General features: G+C 39.6%; 1 protein-coding gene across 1 annotated transcript in view; it reads left to right on the top strand.

Annotated features, from left to right (window-relative positions):
- LOC117479411 (deoxynucleoside triphosphate triphosphohydrolase SAMHD1-like) overlaps positions 1-21,683 on the top strand; it is a 37,912-nt gene that overhangs the window by 14,110 nt on the left and 2,119 nt on the right. The window contains 11 exon segments of the mRNA XM_034126362.1: positions 13,829-13,882; positions 14,014-14,089; positions 14,092-14,173; positions 14,367-14,479; positions 14,747-14,838; positions 16,131-16,277; positions 16,364-16,464; positions 16,659-16,827; positions 16,922-17,013; positions 17,126-17,241; positions 17,940-18,073. Coding sequence (XP_033982253.1) covers positions 13,829-13,882; positions 14,014-14,089; positions 14,092-14,173; positions 14,367-14,479; positions 14,747-14,838; positions 16,131-16,277; positions 16,364-16,464; positions 16,659-16,827; positions 16,922-17,013; positions 17,126-17,241; positions 17,940-18,073 — 1,176 coding nt within the window.

Here is a 21,683-nt window from a genome sequence, read left to right on the forward strand (position 1 = left end):
GATAATCCTCCCCGTCCTGAGACGGGAGAGCGGGGGCGTCTGCTCGAGGAGTAATCAAGGAGACGCCCAACACACCCAGATTATTAGCCGCAGCCGCCATCTGTGAACCGAGCCTGAACATTTTATCCAAATATTCTAAGGCTTCCCGGTCCCGCGGCAGCGGGGGCAGAGGTTTCTTCCCCTCCGCCCAACCAGCTGATCGTGGCAACAGATGGGCCGCCAGGCTCTCGTCGAGGGGGGGCACGCCAGAACACACCGTGTCTGATCGGCCCTGCACCCTGATAATGCCCGGCCTTCGTCCTCAATGGACGCCGCCATGTCGCCTCCACACACTGCCAGATGTCTGGCAATGGGGGCGAGACGAAAGCCGGCTGCGCCGGAAGCACCGGGCCGTAAAACCCCTGCCTAAGGCGGCTTACAGGCCTTGGTGGCAGCGGTGGGGGGAGCGGTAAGCCTACACGCTCCGCTGCCTGGGTCATCACCGCTGGGAAGTCCAGTCGCGCAGACCTGAGTGCTGGGCCCTCCTGGCTGTCGGACCCGGGGGTGTCGGACAAGGAGATGTCGTCATCCTCCTCCGCGAAGTCGACCACTCGGTCCCTCGGAAGAACGAACTCAAACGGCACGTCCTCCAGGTCGTCCATTTCCACCACCTCGAGGTCCACATCCTCTTCCTCTCCGTGCACCTGCGGGCCGAACTTCCTTGAGAAGTACTCCGCACGATGCCGGCGGTTTAGCATCGGGATCGAACAGCAGGAAACACAGGCCGGTGTCTGGCCTGCTCCCTGCTCAGCGTGATCCTGTCCCAGGCACTGGAAACATTGGCGATGCGGGTCTGCTCCCGCAATCAGTCCAGGACACGACGGGCAACTGCGATGCTCCAGGAGTGGCTCCATTTTCACAACAATATCTCTCTCTTTCTCTACTTCCTTTCTCCCATTTGTACGTCTCGGACTCAGTGCTAGGTTACCACCTCCGCTCGCTGAAGAGTAAAGGATGGTGGTCAGGAGGCGAGGCCTCCTTTTATAGGGAAGTGAGATGCGCACGCATTCAGGTAGGCCCGCCCCGGGGCCGGCTACGTCTATAGAAATCTCAGTAGGTGAATGCTTGCATGATAAGGTAGTACCCATAGAGTCCAGTAGAGGGCGGAGCCTGTGAGAGATATAACAAGAGAAGAAGAAGAAGAAAAACTTCCCGCGTATACTGCAACGCCCACCCACTCGCTGTACATTAGGCGTCTGTTGTTTACCTTCCGACCTCAGACATGATAGAGATGGAGTCGACTGAAGTTGTGCTGTTTGTGCTCATGTTATACAGCTCTGTAACGGAGTTAATGCAGCCTGAGCAACTTGCGTACAATAACAAAACAAGCCGAGCACGAGTGGTGGTGGAGAACGCTTTTGACAGACTGAAGGGCAGGTGGCGGTGCTTGATGAAAAGAAACGACTGCAAGATGGACAAGCTCAAAATCCAGGTGGCAGCATGTTGCATATTACATAACCTTTGTGAAAGTAATGATGAGTACAGGGACGAATGGACTGCCTTACCGGTGATCCAGCTTGATGGGCCAGCCATTGCCGAGGCTGGGGGGCAAGACACGCGCACAGCCCTTATGTGGCATCTGAACAGCGTGTAAATTGTACATTGTAAACATTTTGACAATAAAGCTGATCTTTTGTACAGTGCTTTTGTTTCTCTCTTTTATTTTCCAGTCAAGACAGGCAACATTACAATAGTGTACAGTGTGGCAATATAATAACAATAAACTGTGCCAGGTGTGTTGTATGCACAGTAAATAAGCTCAGCAGCAAACCCACCTTTATTATTTATTATATATCTTCCTGAGACCCACTGCATCCGTCTGCCATAAACACTATGGAAACATAAATGTTAGTTTTGGCGCATAGTGGACTCCATTTTGTGTTGTGTAAAATGGGGGGGGGAATTAAAAGTTTGCAAATCCCCATGTCCTCCTCAGAGGACAATCATAAAAACATTTAGTTTTAGGTCAAATAATATTTAAAATTATATAAATTATCATATTTGTGTATGTGCCCCTGCCATTCCTCCACAAGGTTGCAACATTGATGATAAATAAATGACAAATAAAGCTTCGCCAGTTTATAACCGATGAAATATGATGGTATCAGAATAATCACTTACATGTGATGTATAGGATGCTACACAGGTCACTAAAGATAAAGTGTCAGGAGAAATAAGCAAGATACAGGATCTGTTTAACAGTAAATAGAAGTTCACATTTAATGTAAATAAAATAGAAGTTGTACATGTAAATTAACATTATCAATATAAAATAAAGTGTCAGTTGTATCAAGACTATATAATAACAGTAATAACAATAATATAAAATGAACTGGTGAGCATCTTGTCCTCCGTTTCCTGGGCCTTGGTGAACAGCACCATCTGATCCCCGTGCATCGACTCTTTCACCACGGCACGCCGGTCCTCCAACGCCTGGACGGTGTCAAAGAAATTCGCATCCCGTGTCCGCTTTCCTAAGAGGGGAAAATAAGCAAGATACAAGATCTGTTTAGTCGCCATGTAGTTTTACAACATACTAGTGTGTGTGTGTGTGTAGCTGCCGCTCAAAGTGCCCTTCTTTATTGTTTTGTATTTTTGAAGAGTGCTTCATGTATGCTTGAACTTTGTTTAATGTTGTTGAGGCAGACATTTATACCAGATACAAAGGGAAGTAGGAACGGGAAGCACTTGGGGGAGTAGTAGAAGAGAACAGAGCATTAACAGCAGGATAACATTGGGTCACTCTGGATTAAACTCATCACTGCATCTGATTGGAAAACATCCAAATGGCAATTGTGATGGTTGCCAACAACCAGAGACAATACATCATGTATTTTTTAGCTGCCCGGATTATAACAGACAAAGACTCATTCTGAAAACTGCACTGGAGCAACTCAACATCAAGGACATGGATTTCAAGTCAATATATGAAAGTAAATCAAGAAATGAAGCAAACAAGCTGATCTTCAAATTCCTCAAAAGCACTGGTCTGAGGACAAGGATTTAATATAAACATTTAATAAATCAACAGTAGGTGGTGATATGCTCCAAGTGGAAGCGATTTCTTACCGGAAGTCATGTGACCTCTAGCCCGGATGTTTACAATGTTTGTGAGAGAGTAAAAAGGCGGGAAAATTTGTAAATGCCGGTCTAGGCGAATACGTTTTCACGCTGTTTCATAATTGTACCAAGAAGGAAATAAACATGATTGTGAACATCAGTTCCATGCGTAACGTTCTTTCAAGACAAAGTTACAGTGTGTGTACCTTTGCGTTTGGTTGCTGGTAAGGGAGATGAGCAAGCGCTTTGATCTTGAAGGCAAAGCTTGCTTGTTTCCAATCCCGAGAGTTGATTTTCCTCGCCTGAAACACACGATTACTGCCATGAGTTAGTGAAGCAAATTACAGAAGCACTGCACAGTTATTCACAAGTCAAAACGTTTTCATAGCAGCCGAGAATATCTAGCTAGCTAGATGTTATTAGCCAGCTCGGGGCCAGTTCAGCCTAGCATGGCTAGCTTGATCTACTGAGCAAATAAAAGTACATCTGAGACCATTATTGTGCAGATTAAAACCCCAGTGCATGTAGTTGATTTTACCTTCGTCGTGGTCGTCATCGTTGGCCACTGAATCCGCCGTTTGAGCGGCCTCCCACACCATCGGTCGATGCTGTCTGGGAGAAAAGGTCTGTGGCCTAGCAGAGCATCCAAGCGCTCGTACCATTTACTGGTCTTCCGGTCGTTACCACTCTTGTTATAATAGTCTTTAATTTGTTTGTAGTCCTGCCTGAGTTTCTTTATTTTTAGCCGGTATGCCGTGGGGCTGTGCACGATTCCCAGGTCGAGTGAAAGCTACTGAACTGGCTTCAGTAGCATTCCCTGGGTCGCGTCCTCGGCGTAGATCTCCAGAAGCGCCGACACCTCCTCATCACTCCACCGCTCCGATGATTTCTTGATGCTTGCCATAACTGCTTTCAAAAACAACCTACTCTCCGTCGGTGCGCTGGGTTTTTGTAGCGAGGAAAAACAATGGCGGCTCTACACAATATTTTCACAGTTGTACGGGGCGTGGTTTGCAATTCGCCCAGCCAATCAGCACTGGGGCACTTTTTTCCCACAGGAAAGTACGATCTCTCAGCGGGCACTAAAAATGGGGGTAAAAGTTCCAGAGATTAAGTACTCTTTTTGGTGTGAACGCGACATAAGGGGTACTAACGGAACTAAACGCGAAAAGTACGGTGAAAAGTACTCCGGTGTGAACGCGGAGGATTACTCAAAAAGTACACAGTAAGTACAGTAAGTACTTCATAGTACTTGTGGGAGTAGTTTCACTACTAGCCTACTGAGTCCAACAGTGTCAATCTCACGAAGAACTAATGGCAGAAAAAATAATAACAAACTCGAGAGACGGCTGAGTTGACCGCAGTGCAGAATCGCTGTATAGTTTAAATCTCCTAACAATGTTGTCCATTTTAGACACAGGCCTATTATATTTACAGCCCTTAATAACATTCATTTTCTGGGCTCAATATGTGTCTTGGCTGTTTTCGTTGTGAAGACAAATGGACCGTAGATACACGGATTGACCGTCCTCATCTGTGCTCTTATTTTGTAAGGTAACTTCCGGTAGCAGAATATGAAAAAACTGTAGTTTTTTTGTTTCTGTTTTCTAGTGATTTTATTTTTTGTTTTGAGAAGTAGAAAATGAAAATCCTCCCATTTTTTAAGTTTAGTAAATCCCTTTTTGACCATGATAAAGAAAAACGCCTTGTATTTCAATTTTGGTTTTTCAATTTTAAAACGAAAATTAAATATCCAGCTGTTTTTTGTTTTTGAATATCCATTTGTGAAAAGAAAATCCAATGACAAAAACATACACTGACCGTGCAATATACCGGCGGGCCAGATCTAATAGTAATTACAAATTATCCTGCGGGCCGAAATGAAATCCACCAAGGGCCTGATTTGGCCCCCGGGCCTTGAGTTTGACACATGTGGTTAGAGGATGCTATGCCGTATGAGCAAGAAAGATCATAGGATCACATATCACTTAGACTACATCCACAGTAAACCACTGCGTAAAAAAAAAAAAAATGGATTACGTCAGGAGCTGATTTATTTTTTATTGATCATGATCCCATTGAGAACATTGTATAAGTGAATGAGAATGTCACACATGATGCCAAGAGATATAATTATATTTTCCTGAAACTTTTAGACAAATGTATTGTCACATCTTAGAAAAAACCCAACAGCATGCAAGTACCGATTGTATTATGTTTAATCTTCTTTGTTGGGATACAAAACATTCTGAGAAAAAAGGTGATTGTGTTTAGAAAAAATGTAGACTTGTAGTTCTAATCTGATCACTAAATCAAACAGACCTCTAAATAATTGAGCAACAGTGTCATCTTGTGGTCTTTTGGTGTAGTTGGCCAAAAGCACCAATGAACAGATTCAAGATTCAAGGGTTTTATTATCATGTGCACAGTACAGTGTAGTTCTGCAATGAAAATCTTAGGTCCTGGACTCCTCCAACAATGCAACATATTATATAAAGGACATGAGACAAAATAAGAAAATAAAAATAGTGCAAAATGAAACAGAGTAGGATAAAATAGAATATAATGGTGCAGGTTATGTTGTTAGACCAGTCTACAAGTAGTGCAGATGAAGTGAACTGTATACATGTCAGAAAAATAAATTAATGCAATAAGCTAAATGACGCAGAGAATGTTGAAAGTGACCAAACAGTGTAAAAAAGCAACAAAAAATAAGTATGTGAACTGTTTAACATCAATATAACATAAATAAAGACACTATATTAACAATTGGAGAAAGGTATCAGAATCTGTAATAAGTGTTTCCTAACATTGTTACAGTTGTATTATTTTTAATAAATGCTCAATTTTACTGTTTAAACATTATCGCAAAACTCTAAGGACAGAACCCATTATTAATATCCCTATTACCTCTATATGCGTTTATTAAAAAACAATTGAGTTTGATATTCAATTCTCTATTGGTCATCTAGCAGCGCCTTGAATCCACACTACTGTGATGCAGTGGGGAAATAAGTATTCAGATGTTTCCAAAAGATGTTCCACAACATTTTTATTTCCTTATGCTAAATCGATAATTTACTACTTACATAATAAACACTTTGGACATTTATTAATCCTAGTTAATTTTGAGTCATCAATAACATGTGTGGTCAAATTTGTCAAAGAATCTTCAGAAATGTCCCTTTATTTGGATGCAAAATTTGCTAGGCAAACATTTTCCTCACTCTTAGTCCATCAACACACCAAAGACACATAGGAAAGAGGAAGAGGAAATATTTGTATCATCAGCAGATCAAAAAAACAGGCCATCCTATCGCTCACCTTTTTGCACGCATAGGATGGAAAGCTGGATGCAAATATTGATTATGCATATTTGTGACCGTGCCCTAAAGTTAGTGAATCAAATAGCAACGACACACACAGGTCATTGTTTAGAAGTCAAGGTCGCAGCAAAAAGAGCCAATGTGATGTACTGCTTGCTTGCTTGCTTGAGAGCTTGAATAACAACTGACAAGTGAAAAAAATGCATGGATGAAATGTTGATGTGTGGTTCAGTTGCCTCTATATGCATTGGGAGCACCTTGAATCTACTGTGATACAGAGCTGGAAGAAGTATTCAGATGTTTTACCTAAGTTAAAGTTACTAAACAGCAAAGTGAAAGCACTAATTTAGTATTCACAATATGAACTCAAACTGCCAAACTGCCACATATTTGTAAACAAATGGCCAATGATTTTTATATTATTATTTATAAAAATGTTGATGATTATTTGCGATGCATTTATGTGAATTATTGGTGTTGCTGGTTGAGATAAGTAAAGATGTAACTATTTTATAGACTAATATGTAGCTTTATCAATAATGCCGTCTCACATTTTATAAGCTATTTGTTTTGAATCTAAAGTAGTGAAGTGGGAGTTTAAAGTAACAGAGAATAGAAAAATAAATGGCAGAACAACTTCCTCGAAAAAATGTATTTAATTCGATTTCATAAGAAGAAGAAGAAGAGAAGAGAAGAAGAAGAAGAGAAGAAGAAGAAGAAGAAGAGAAGAGAAGAAGAAGAAGAAGAAGAAGAAGAAGAAGAAGAAGAAAGAAGAGAAGAAGAAGAAGAAGAAGAAGAAGAAGAAACACTTTATTAATCCTTACAGGGAAATTTCTTTCCCCACTCTGTTGTGTTTACACACATTACACACACAGGGGAGGATATACATGCACAAACACAGAGGATATACATGCACACACACACAACCACATGCAGATAGGAGAGGTGGCAGAGCAGAGAGGCTGCCAGGTACCCGGTGCCAAGGGAGCAGTTTTGAGGTTAGGTGCCTTGCTCAAGGGCAGCTCGGCAGTGGCCTTGGAGGTGAACTGGCACCTCTCCAGCTACCAGCTCACTCCAACTTTTTTTGGTCCGATCGGGACATGAACCGGCGACCCTTCGGTTCCAAGACCAAGTCCCTACAGACTAAGCAACTTCCTTATGCCCGGGCAGCCTAAACTTTGTCGGTTCTCAATTCAATTCAATTCAATTCAAAGGGGCTTTATTGGCATGAAAGTTGAAAGAAACAATGTTGCCAAAGCATCAAAATACAAACTAATTACACAATAATATGACATACAAAGAACATTAACATACATTTCAAATTGTTACATATTAATGATATATATATAGATATATATATATATATATCTATATATACAGTGATACAATTACACTTCAACACACGTGTTCTCTCTCTCTCTCTCTCTCTCTCTCCCTCTCTCTCTCTCTCTCTCTCTCTCTCTCTCTCTCTCTCTCTCTCTCTCTCTCTCTCTCTCTCTCTCTCTCTCTCTCTCTCTCTCTCTCTACTTTTTATTAGTGTCTACACACAATAACATACAAGGAGCAAGTCAAGTTTATTTTTTCATTGTTTATGATGAGCGAGCATTCTGGTGCACTTTCTAAAATAAAATCAAAGCTCTACTGCCAGGAAGATTGAGTATGAAATGAAGACAAACTAGTTCACTGATCAGTAATGTTTTTAGATAAACAAAACCTAGGTGCATCTTGTTCTTGTTCTATCAGATGTTTAATGATTCAACATGTTTTTACACTTTCCTGTTTAGATTCTGCCTCATGTTTGTTCTCATTGGGCCTTATGAAACAACATTTTCAATTTCTTATGCTAAATCGATCATTTACTACTTACCTAATTGACACTTTGGACATGTATTCATCGTAGTTGATTTTGAGTCATCACTAATACATTTTAGTCAACTTTGTCTAAAATGTATTTAGAAATGGTGCTTCATTTGGATGGAAAATTTGCTAGGCAAAAATCTACCTTTGTCTTTGTTCATCAAAAACACCAAATCAACACACAGACATTTTTTTAAATTGGCATCAACAGCACGAAATCAAAACCGGTAGCAACCATGTTGTCAAAGTAGCAGCAAAAAGAGCCAATAGCCGCGTTCACACCAAGTATTTTCCTGTACTTAGTTCCGGCACTAAGAGCCCTGGCGCTTTTAACCCCAGGGTACTTAGTACAGATCGCGTTCACACCGGAGTACTTTTCCCTGAGGGAAGATTACAAGTACAGTAGGTGGCGGTAAGCACCTTAAAGTTGTTTGCAACCCGCTACAAAACAAGAGAAGAAGAAAAACTGATACAGGATCTGTTTAATCGCCATGTCGGTTTTCTTTATTGCACTCTCAAGACATAACATTAAATAGAAATATTTTAAATGTAACTAAAGTGTCAGTTGTACATGTCAGTAAACATTGTCAATATAAAATAAAGTGTCAGTTGTACTATATAATAACAGTAATAACAATATAATATAAACTCCCAGGTGTAGGGAGTCTCAGCAGCAAACCCACCTTTATTATATATCTTCCTGAGACCCACTGCATCCGTCTGCCATAAACACTATGCAAACATACATGTTAGTTTTGGCCCATAGTGGACTCCATGTTGTGTTGTGTGAAATGGGGGGGAATTAAAAGTTTAGGTCAAATAATATTTAAAATGATATAAATTGTCATATTTGTGTATGTGCCCCTGCCATTCCCCCACAAGGTTGCAACATTGATGATAAATAAATGACAAATAAAGCTTTGCCAGTTTATAACCGATGAAACATGATGGTATCAGAATAATCACTTACATGTGATGTATAGGATGCTACACAGGTCACAAAAGATAAAGTGTCAGGAGAAATAAGCTTAATCGCCATGTCGGTTTTCTTTATTGCACTCTCAAGACATAACATTAAATAGAACAATTTTAAATGTAAATAAAGTGTCAGTTGTACATGTCAGTAAACATTATATATAAAATAAAGTCATAACAGTAATAACAATATAAAATAAACTGTCCCAGGTGTAGGGATAGTCTCAGCAGCATACACACCTTAGTGCAACGTTGTGTGTCGTGTGTCAGTATTTACAAAAACTATACCAAATAAACTGTTATTAAATGCAGTTTGTCGCTCATCCTGCCGCTGCGCGGACGCTTCCTCATGGCGCAGCGCCCACACTTCATCCTGGTGCTGCTGGCGCTCCATCTGCTGCTTGAACACTTCTGCCTGGCGCTCCATCGAGGTGAGCATCTTGTCCTCCGTTTCCTGGGCCTTGGTGAACAGCACCATCTGATCTCCACGCAGCGACTCATTCACCACGGCACGCCGGTCCTCCAACGCCTGGGCGGTGTCAAAGAAATTCGCATCCCGTGTCCGCTTTCCTAAGAGGGGAAAATAAGCAATATACAAGATCTTAGTCGCCATGTAGTTTTACAACATACTAGGAATGTGTTTTTTGTATTTTCACAAATAGAATTAAGGTTTCACAAATCTGAAACTGTGTTATAAAGAATCTTTTGACTCTCTGGGATAATCCAGTCCAGATTTGATGAGTGTAGGTATAGTAGTTTTAGATCAGGACCTGGTCTAATGTGGTCTACATGTAAAAAAAGCACTGAAATCTCCCTTTTTTGTATTTTCACAAATAGAATTAAGGTTTCACAAATCTGAAACTGTGTTATAAAGAATGTTTGGCCTCTCTGGGATAATCCAGTCCAAATAAATCGGCTATGCAGCGATTCAAGAGGTTCAAACACGGAGGATTGTTCCTTTTTGAAGAGTGCTTCATGTATGCTTGAACTTTGTTTAATGTTGTTGAGGCAAGTTAAACATAAAATATGATGAATATTATGAAATAAACATGATTGTGAACATCAGTTCGATGCGTAACGTTCTTTCAAGACAAAGTTACAGTGTGTGTACCTTTGCGTTTGGTTGCTGGTAAGGAGGACGACAAAGCGCTGTGATCTAGAATGCAAAGCTCACTTGTTTCCAATCCCGAGAGTTGTCCATCCTCGCCTGAAACAGACGATTAGTGCCATGAGTTAGTGAAGCAAATTACAGAAACACTGCACAGTTATTCACAAGTCAAAACGTTTTCATACAGCGGAGAATATCTAGCTAGCTAGATGTAGCTAGCCGGGGCCGGTGTTAGCCTATTATGGCTAGCATGGCTAGCTTGATCTACTGAGCAAATAAAAGTACATCTGAGACCATTATTGTGCAGATTAAAACCCCAGTGCATGTAGTTGATTTTACCTTCATCGTGGTAGTCATCGTTGGCCACTGAATCCGCCGTTTGTAGTCCTGAGTTTCTTTATATTTAGCCGGCTGTGCACAATTCCCAGGTCGAGTGAAAGCTACCGAACTGGCTTCAGTAGCATTCCTTGGGTCGCGTCCTCGGCGTAGATCTCCAGAAGCGCCGACACCTCCTCATCATTTCTTGATGCTTGCCATAACTGCTTTCAAAAACAAACACAACGCACGGAGCGTTGTGTTTTTGTAGCGAGGAAAAACAATGGCGTCTCCACACAACATTTTCAGAGTTGTACGGGCGTGGTTTGCAATTCGCCCAGCCAATCAGCACTGGGGAACTTTTGGAGCACTTTTCACCCACAGAAAAGTACGCTCTCTGAGCTGGCTCTAAAAATGGGGGTAAAAGTACCCGAGATTAAGTACGATTTTTGGTGTGAACGCGACATAAGGGGTACTCACGGAACTAAAACGCGAAAAGTACGGTGAAAGTACTCCGGTGTGAACGCGGCTAATGTGATGTACTGCCCGCTTGTTTGGTGCCCTAGGCGAGATTATGATTTGGTGCCCCCCCTCCAAGTAATACACAATAGAATATATAAAGAATAAATTAAAAATCTCTACAAAAGACCAATACACTACAAAAACTGAAACGTATTGACATGTTGGTTATATACATAAAGAAGGTTTTAAATGTATTCATTATTGTATGAACATGTTTTAATTGGGGGGTGGACGTCACATCCTCTAGGGGGGTCCAGGGGTATGCCCAGGGGTTAAGTTGGGATTTGATATGTGGGGGGGCTCTGTGTGGAGGTGCGAGAGGAGGGCGGAGGTCGAGGATCTCATTATTTGACCTTAAGGGATATAGGCCTACACTGTGGCCCTAAAGCAACTGCTCCATTATCTGTATCAAATGCACACATTGAAGCCACCAAATGTCACAATAAAAATAGAAAGTACTACAAATAAACTGGAATTCATTTACATCTTAAATTATTAATATATATACACAAAAAAAGGTTTACAAATATCCAACCTTCAAATTGCTTTTTTAAATCAACACTGCTCTGCACACTTGCTAAAGAACATTTGTGTGGAAATCCCAATTCATTAGGGCTGCTTGAGTATGGCCAAAAGTATGGGAGTAAATCTCACTGTAAACTATTTAATCATCACCAAATTCTGTGTTATTTTTGACTGTTTGCGCTCATCCTAATTTTCAGCCTTGATGTAACAACATTCACAATTAAGTAAAGGTAACACCCTTTTCACCCTGGTTACACTTTTAATTTGCCCTGTACGATGGGCGCTGTAAGTGATGAAAGTGGGGGGTGTTGGCTTATCAGGCGTCCGCAGCTCACAGCCAAAGTGGGCGTGGGAGCGAGCGAGAGAGATAAATGCAATTTATGTAAACAAATATTTCCAAGGCACTCCTTTATAATTATTTGGATAAACAGGTTTGAAATCATTTCAATGTATACTATAGGACAGTAAACCAAAAATATCGTTTACAACTTGAGAGATATACAAATATGCATAAATAAATGTTAACTAGGTAAAATAAGATATGAATGAACTACAAAAATAAAATAAGTTATATTTATTTGTTATTGGCTGTGGTATGTTATTGGTTTTGTTCACATATTTGGTTATTAAAATGTAAACCGGTCTTTTTCATATGGGTGTTTAGAGTTGTACCCCCTAGATCTAGTCTCTAGTAATATGTGCTTTTAGTGCACCAGATTGAAGCATTTTACTTTACATTTTCAAACATTTCTTCCCGGGGGGGGGGCATACCCCCGGACCCCCCTAGAGGATGTGACGTCCACACCCCAATTAAAACATGTTCATACAATACTGAATACATTTGAAGCCTTTTTGATGTGTATTACCTATGTCAATACGTTTCTGTTTTTGTAGTGTATTGGTCTTTGGTAGAGATTTTTCATTTATTCTTTATATATTCTATTGTGTATTCCTTGGATACTTTTATCTTTTCTACTGTACGATTGAAGTAAATGTGGGAAGCGTTTAACAACAGCCATTTACTTCAAAGATTTTTCTCAATGTTATTCTTATTTTTGTTAATCCTGGAAGAATGCCAGAAAAAAAGACATTCTCTTCAACAATAAAAAAAAACATGACATTAGTAATTGTGATAACAAATTAAATAAGTTGTTAGGTTAAGTCAGGGCCGGTTTTTGGCATAGGCGACATAGGCGGTCGCCTAGGGTGCCAGATCTGGGGGGGGGCGCTGCGCTGGCAGCTCTGGGAGGGAAAAAAACTATATATATATATATATATACTATAGGACAGTAAACCAAAAATATCGTTTAACACTTGAGAGATATAAAAATATGCATAAATAAATGTTAACTAGGTAAAATAAGATATGAATGAACAACAAAAATAGCTAAAATCTCGCCTAGGGCAGCAAATTGGTCACTGCCAGTGACCAATCGGATGGGTGTGGTAGAGACATAAAAGCCAGGTACTTCTCAAAGCCTGAGTATATTTGTGCAGACGTTTCATGATCAGCTGTTTTAGGGAGCGACATCATTTGTGTCTTCTATCGTTAGTTAGACACAGAAAACATTGTCAATGGCGTCAGAAGACTATGGGGAAATGAGCGGGGAGGATATGTGTGAGTACCTGAAAGAAAAAGGACTTGGAAGGTGGGCAGATAAATTTAAAGGTAAGTTTCTGGTTTGGTCATTTAAATTGATGGTTAGGTTTTATATCATCGTTGGCCAAATTGAATAAACTGATGAAAAAAAAATGCTTTTGTTTTTTTAAATTCAACTTAGTTTATAAACTTGTCATAAAAAACTACAATGTGATACAGGACTGTAATTCACTGCATCTTCTTTTACCCAGGAAAGTCTGTTATCAAGAGGCTGAAGCTCAATCATGATTATCTGACTAAGATGGGCATAGAGTGAGTATCATCCCTTGTCAAACCAGGTTGCAATTAAAAAATAATATATAACATCATGAAAAGAAGGAAGTGTGTTGCAACTGTTCCTGAAGCATTGGCCCTAATTTGGTGCAACAACTTCCCCCTGGCTTGACTTTTAATTTATAATATACTATGATTTTTTTTCACGATTTCTTTAGTAAAGTTGAGGATCGTCAGAAAATCTTGGACAGTATCTTGAAGATCTGGCCAGCAGCTCCCAAGGTGATATAATATTTTGTTTTATGTATTGCTTCACACTACATGTTCAGGGCCTCAGAAGGAATGGAGCTTGTTTTAGTTGTACTCTTTAGGGTCATCATTTGACAGGTTTTTTGTTGTACGTATTCTGTTAGGTGTTTAATGATCCAATCCACGGACATATGGAGTTGCACCCTCTTCTTGTCAACATCATCGACACGCCTCAGTTCAGTTATTAAGATACCTCAAGCAGCTGGGAGCGGGCTATTTTGTTTATCCTGGAGCCTCCCACAACCGGTTTGAACACTCAATTGGGTATGTCCAATGTGTGTTAATGTTATCCAAAATCAATATTAAGTGAAGACTTGTTTGCTGTAAATGGACTGTATTTACATATGGCAGCAATAAACTGTTTAAAACAAATTGCATATCCTGTTCTGCAGCAGGACACTCAAGTGGTAATTGTGTGATGACTTGTTATTGTTGTGTGCTCTATGCTTTGGTGAAGGGTGGGGTACTTAGCAGGAGAGCTTGTGAAAGCTCTGAAGGAAAAGCAGGATCTCGACATCACTGACAGAGACATCCTTTGTGTTCAGATCGCTGGGCTATGCCATGACCTGGGTGAGTGATACACACCTTTCACTTTAATATGTGATAGGGTTTAAAAGAATAATTCATCAACAAAATGACGATTTGTATACAACAATTTCTTACCCTGTATTACCTGTTTAGTTATTTAAGTTTTTTTCACATACACTTTGAACAGAGAACAAGAATAAAAATGCAAAATATATACAAAATGTTAAAATGTCTCACTTTTTTGTTTGTTTTATAGTTTATATATATATATACCATTTGCTTAAAATATTTATTTTTCTCCGTATATAGGACATGGACCCTTTTCCCATCTGTTTGATAAAATGTTCATCCCCAAAGCAACACTCCCACCTGGTCCAGGTGAACAAATAAGAACCTGGAAGGTGAGCAGTTATTATTCCTATTGTCTGTATTGTGTGACATTATACCCAACAACAGAAATAAAACACATTTATAAAACCCAGCCAGCAGCTGCATGTCATGATCTGATCATGTTTTTTCAATCTGTGATTTTGACTGTTCTACCGTATTGCAATACTACATGGTACAAGTGTTTGTCTTCCGCCTTAAAGTTAAAACAGTTGAAAATCTTCTCAAAGATTATAGGTCACAACTGTGAGAAATTCTATGAATCAACCATAATACCGTAGTGAGGCTGGCCATCAACATCTCTGATCCCCAACATGTTCTGAACAGTGAATATGAATTGTTACCATCAAGTCGGAGGTACAGGGTCCCAAGATTTAATAGAGTTAGACTGAAGCACTCCTTTGTGCACCAGTCCATCCTCAAATTAAATACAGAGCTCAATCCCAGGTCAAATGTGCGCTTGAGGGTCTTAAGCATGTTTTCTCTTCAGTGATTGTTATGTTAAATGTTTGTTTCCTTGTATCGTGTCTTAATATTTGTTCCTGGTTGATGTTGCAAATGGAGCTGCTATGATGCAGGAAAAATGTCAGATTTGATCTGACAATAAATAATATCGTATCTTATTACACATGCAATATTTTACATTCAATGCGGCATTGCCTTTAATTAATTAGTTGTATTTTGTTGCTTTTTTCAGTCAAAAGCAATAAAGCATAATCCTTTCCAAAATGATGCACTATTCCTTTAAGCACAATTAGTTGTGGCATTCATGGTATTATGAGACACATGCATGTACTCTGATATTATAACTACCTTTGTCTGCTTTCTTCCAGGAACTTCTTGAAAAGTTTTCATATATATATATGTACTCTTAATTCAGGTGTTTCAGTTTAATAAAAGTTCAAATAGAAAACATTATCAATTTAACTTATCAACATGAAATATACATTCTTATTGATTGCATAATGTATTGGCTTAAGAATAATGACACGCCTCACATTTATTGGATATTAATTGATGTTATTCTGACTTATTCAGTTTACAGTTACAGCAATAACTTAAACATGTATGAGAATAGTGGGAGTGGTGAAATATCTGGTATAGGGGGAGCGGTGCAAACAGGCTGTTGCTTTACAGAGCTCCCTGTCGTTATGTACGTTTTGGCAACAGACCTGTCATCTGGTAAACATATACTGTCATGTTTTCAGCAAAGCCAGGCCCTTTCTATTTAAACAGTGAGTCATTGTTCATTTTTATCACTTTGAATTCTCATACTAATATATCAATGAATTTGTGTACCTTGCAGCATGAGGACGCCTCTGTAGAAATGTTCAACCACATGGTGGAATCCAATGAGGATCTGAAGTGGAGGATGAAGGCATGTGGCCTGAAGCTGTCCGAAGACTTGGACTTCATCAAAGAGATGATTAAACCCCCGGCAGCTCAAGAGGAAGTTAGTCATGCAATTTGAATTTCATGATATCAGTTTTATCATAGCCAATGTCTAATGCCAGCCACTCTGTGCTGTCATCTCCACAGTGGCCATATGAAGGCCGTCCAGAGGAGAAGTCCTTCCTCTATGAGATTGTAAACAACAAAAGAAACGGCATTGATGTGGACAAGTTTGACTACTTTGCCAGGTGGGGCTTGGTTCAACAGCTAGAGCAGTTCACTTTTTAATGCAATAAAACAAATGTGTATTATACAAAGAAATAATTCACATTAAGAACATAGTCCTGGTTATTTAAAGAACATGTAGCATTCTCCTGGTGTCTTAGATGAGTTTTTGGTAATAAGCACATTTTCTTTACTTGTCTTGCCTTTGTCTCATCAGGGACAGCTACCACCTGGGCATCAAGAACAACTTTGACCATGGCCGCTTCATAAAGTTTGCCAGGGTGTGTGACGTGGACGACCAGAAGGGGGATGGGCTGAAGGTGGACGGGCAGAAGGTGGACGGGCAGAAGGTGGATGGGCAGAAGCACATCTGCACTAGAGACAAGGTGCTGACTTTGTTACATCTGCTTTTTGATCAGCTTTTTTAACAGCAATCAATGTAAATTATTAGTGGTAACGTTTGGATAATTCTGTTAACAGGAGGTGAACAATCTCGATGACTTGTTCCACACGAGGTACTCTCTCCACAGAAGAGCCTACCAGCACAACGTGGTTAAGATCATAGAGTATATGTGAGTATATTCCCTTCTCACGTTGGTACTCTGATTTTAATAATTGAATTTGCTTCATAATCAAATCTTTTGTATGGTATGCATAAAGTGATAAAATATTTCTTTCATCCAGGATCACAGAGGCCTTTTTAAAGGCAGACGAGCACATCCAGATTGAAGGCTCAGGAGGGGATATGTTCACCCTCTCCACAGCAATAACTGACATGGAGGCCTACACCAAGCTGACAGGTCAGCAGAAACCACTGTGTGCTGTGAGCTTGTGTTTTAACAATAAAGCAAAGCATTATTCATAATCCAACATTTCTTTGGGGGGGAAGCTTACTACTGTATTTAAAACACTTCTGCAAAATCAGTAGCACTGTAGTTCCCCAGTGTAGTTCTGTTTATGCAGAAATTATTATTTTGGTGGTACCTATTTCTTTTATCTTGTTAGTATGTTTAACAACACAACAAAATAAACTCACCAGTGTGTTTAGTACTTACTGTCACTGGGGTAACGAGTTTGGCCAGGGCATGCCACAAGGACATGCTAATGACAACAGGCACATTAGAGCAGATAGGGTTAACTCACCATTTCATATTTTCCTTACACCTTTACACTTATGTTTTTGGTTTTGTAAAGGTTACATTTAGACACAACCATTGGCACATTTTCAAAGTAATGCTCTTCGGCTCATGGAGAAACAAAAACTTGCCGTTCTGGTTACAGATTATATTAACAGACAATTTGGTTTAGCAAATGCAATTGGCTGAAATTTGGTCATGGAGTGTTTTTCATAATTTTAAGAACAAATTAAAGTAGAACAAATGTTATCACAAAGGTGTACTGCTTAGATGTTGTGAGTTATGCTTCTCAGTTTACAGTGTCAGTGACTTAGTTTTTACCTTCTTTCTTCTAACCTGCTCTTCTGTCCCGTTTGTCTTAGATTGTGTATTTTACCAAATACTCAACTCCACAGAGGGTGATCTCAGAGAGGCAAGGGAGATTCTAAAAAAAGTTGTCAATCGTAAACACTACAGGTTTCTGGGTGAAATCAAGCCTGAAGGAAACCCAACCGAGGTGTGCAGTAATGCATTTTGTTCCTGTATTACATTCAATATTTGTAATCATTTATCTCCAGGGATCGCACAGCAGGAAAAAAGACGAGTAATCTGTTCATCAAAAGAGATTAATGCAGGAGGGGGAAAAAGCATAACCTTATTTTTTTTTAAATAACAGTTATTTTATTAGTGTATTTTAAACATTAAACTCAGGAAAGCTTGATTCATTTATGTTTCATGACAAATATCTATCTCAATTTGAGCAGACACGCCTTCGGTTACCATCAATTATTTTACTTCAAATGTATGCATAATAACTTATTTAATTACATGCAATTATCAGATGTTCACTAACGCTTTTTGCTTGCCAACCTTTGCTGGTGATCGAGAATTACACTATATATTTTTGCCTTATTTGCAAAGGTTTAGCATTAGCAAAAGCGGTGCAGTCTTCTTTTGAATTTGTCCCTGATTATTCCAAAATTAAAGTTTGTTAAAACAAAGCTGAATGCTATTGTGGTTGAAGCACATGCTTGTTTCTGTTGTCTCTATCGCTTTACATTGCCTTATGACTTATGACTACATCCACAGTAAACCACTGCGTAAAAAAGCCTCACGTTCACAGTAGCTATTCTGGGTGTTTTTATAGAGACCGACGCCAGCAGTGAACAATAAAAGAGATGGCATCATTTTATTTTGAAATTAGCAAATCTGCGCCTCAAAGCCAACATCTGGTGAGGTGTGAGTCAGGTCCCTGAATAATAATGATGTCAACAGTATGACATAATCAATGATAACATGAACTTATTATTGTGTTGGGTGAAACAAAACAATTTTTAATACTGATATCTGATGAAAACAATCTCTGTTTGATATGACCTGCTAAACTGACATTTAAATGAGATAACTTTAGGAGCAACATAAACTTTTAATAAACTGCAACACAGACTAATGCACTGTAAAGGGTTTGCATCAAGAATACGTTATAATCAGGGGTGCACATAACTTTTTTAGTGAGTTACTCAGATGAGTACCAAGAGACAGCGTTTGGTACTCACCCCACACGAAGCGTGGTCCTCCTCAGTGTCTCCTTCACTGTCCTCAATTTACACTTCTTGCATGCTAGATGATGAAGATGATGAAGATGCACCTCCCTGTCTCTTTTAAGCCTCCGATTTGCTTTCTCCAAAACTTGTTGCCAAAACTGTGAAGTCCTTGCATTTCCTGAGGCCAAGTTGAAGGATCAAATACTAAGAAATGATCACATGACTTGAAGTCATATCTGATTTCAAATGTGGGAAGTAACAAAGCACACTTATTTACTCAAGTACAATTTTGAGATACTTGTAGTTGCAGTGGCGACTGGTCATTAGGGGCAGGTGGGGCACAGCCCCACCTAGTGTCAGCAGAAAGTATTACAAATAATGATTACAAAAATGCAAAAAAATAAATAAAAAAATATATAAAATATATTTTAAGATCATGTTTAATCATCTGATTCGTCTGTACATTGCTGTTTTAGTCTGTGTTCTTCTAATTAGTGTGTCTACAGTCACAGTGTGTGCCTATTGAGCTGTTTAGAGCCATGTGGGACAAAACCTGATTATGCCCCTTCCTCTCGCTGTGAAGTCAACGGTGACTGTAAAAACTACACTGCGCATGCTCAGAGTATTTTGTAATGAAATGTGTGTGGCAAAAAAATAATGACCAGAGGGGCATGGAGCTACCATCCCCACCATACGTCATCTCAAATCATTCAGAGCTGATTGGCTGTAAGTACGTGTGCCGCGAAAAGTGTGCTGTGTGAAGAGGAGACGAGAGAGCTGCAGTGGCGCGTCCTAAAACCAGGAAGTAAGCACAAAAAGCAATGAGATTTCTCCAGAGGATTTTAGAAAATAGCTCGAAATAAGATCTGTGGGAAACGTACCTGTTAGATAAATGCACGTTTTGATTAGCCGGATAACATCCACATGTCTACCCTACTTATATAATTTTTTTATCATAAATCTATGGATTAGATTTATGATAGACTTTTGAAACTACAAGAACATAAGGAGGACTTTTACAAAAAAGTAATAGAAATGTTTGTCCAGAAGGATAGGCAAATGGACTTCATCTTCAAGTCAAGGTAAGACCGCCATTTTATTGAAAATGGGATCTTACTAAGAGAGAACAATTCAATATTTAAATGATAAAATGACATTTTTTGGGTATCCTTTTGTTGAACTGTCTGTTTAAAATTAATCGAAGCATCAGACAAAAAAAGCTTTTGAAAATAATATTATATTTTGGTTTAGGTCAAAATATAATATTTGTAAACCTGAAGAGTCAGTGCCAGTGCCTCACCAGCCATGAACCTCACTGCACGTCACTGCAGAAGCTTATATATAGACATCTAAGTTTTTTGTGCCCCACCACTTTTGTACATATAAAAACGCCACTGTGTAGTTGACTTGAGTATTTCTATTTTATGCTACTTTGTACTTCTACTTTTACTCCACTACATGTATTTAATACCTTTAGTTACTTTACAGATGTGGATGAATGATGTGAAATCTAATCAAGTGTTAAATCAGACTTTAGTTCCACCTGGAGTAAATTCACAAGCTACCCTGCAGTATACAAAGTCATTCAAACTAGCTGCTCCTTTACCAGCTTTGAGAACACTTTCATGATCAATCATTATAAAACATATCATATATATTATTCTGAAATGGACCAATCTGCACAATGAATACTTTTACTGTCTCTACTTTCACTATATTTTGATAATACTTTTCTAATTTTACTTGAGTAACATTTTGAATGCAGGACTTTTACTGTAACAGAGTATTCCTACACAAGATCTGAGTACTTCTTCCACCTCTGTCTGATTTCAAACTCTTCCATAACACCCTGAGTAAGTTTGCAGCTGTGTGTTTCACTCCACTTTGGTGTAAATAAAACTGCAGCAGCTTGACCACAGAGCGTGAACGTTGTGATCAGATGATTTTGCGCAGTTCTCCAGTGTGTGCGCGGGGCACAGAATGTGCACAGGGGAGTCTCCCACCGCAGCCAGTTGGCGGACTTTTGGCACAATTCTGTTGTTTATACCGACGTTAACCCTGTCTGTGCACACGGCGACCAACTCTGTCGTCCAGTGATCTAAGCCTCTGCCTCCTGGAAAGCTTCACAGGTCCGTCGGTTATGTCCTGCGCGGCTCACCCAGCTCCAGTTCAATCAGTCATAGAAAGATTTTTTGCAGGGAGCGAAACGGCAACGTAGCTGCTTAATGTCTTTGGGTTTTTTGACATGCCTAGTAGTTTACTCCATTGAGTGTTGACAAGAAACACGTGTAGACGAAATATGTGTTTTGTTTTGATGTTTTGAGGTACGCAAAGGCGCGTAGTGACACAAGTGACGTTACGCAATTCAGATTTGTGCCGCGCATGCGTACCTGCGTACCAGTTATGTGCACCCCTGGTTATAATACAACTTTTGAAAAGGCCTGTTGTCGGGTGAGAGCAAATCTTTAGTTTGAGTTTTGACGGACAGCCGAAACTGAGAAACAAAGATGTTTGTTTTTAATGTACCTGCTTAATGTGGACCTCCTCTTACTGTGTTTTATCACGATGGAAAGAACTGCAAAT

The sequence above is a fragment of the Trematomus bernacchii genome, unplaced genomic scaffold (genome assembly GCF_902827165.1).
Source record: "Trematomus bernacchii unplaced genomic scaffold, fTreBer1.1, whole genome shotgun sequence".
NCBI classification, from domain to species: Eukaryota; Metazoa; Chordata; class Actinopteri; order Perciformes; family Nototheniidae; genus Trematomus; species Trematomus bernacchii.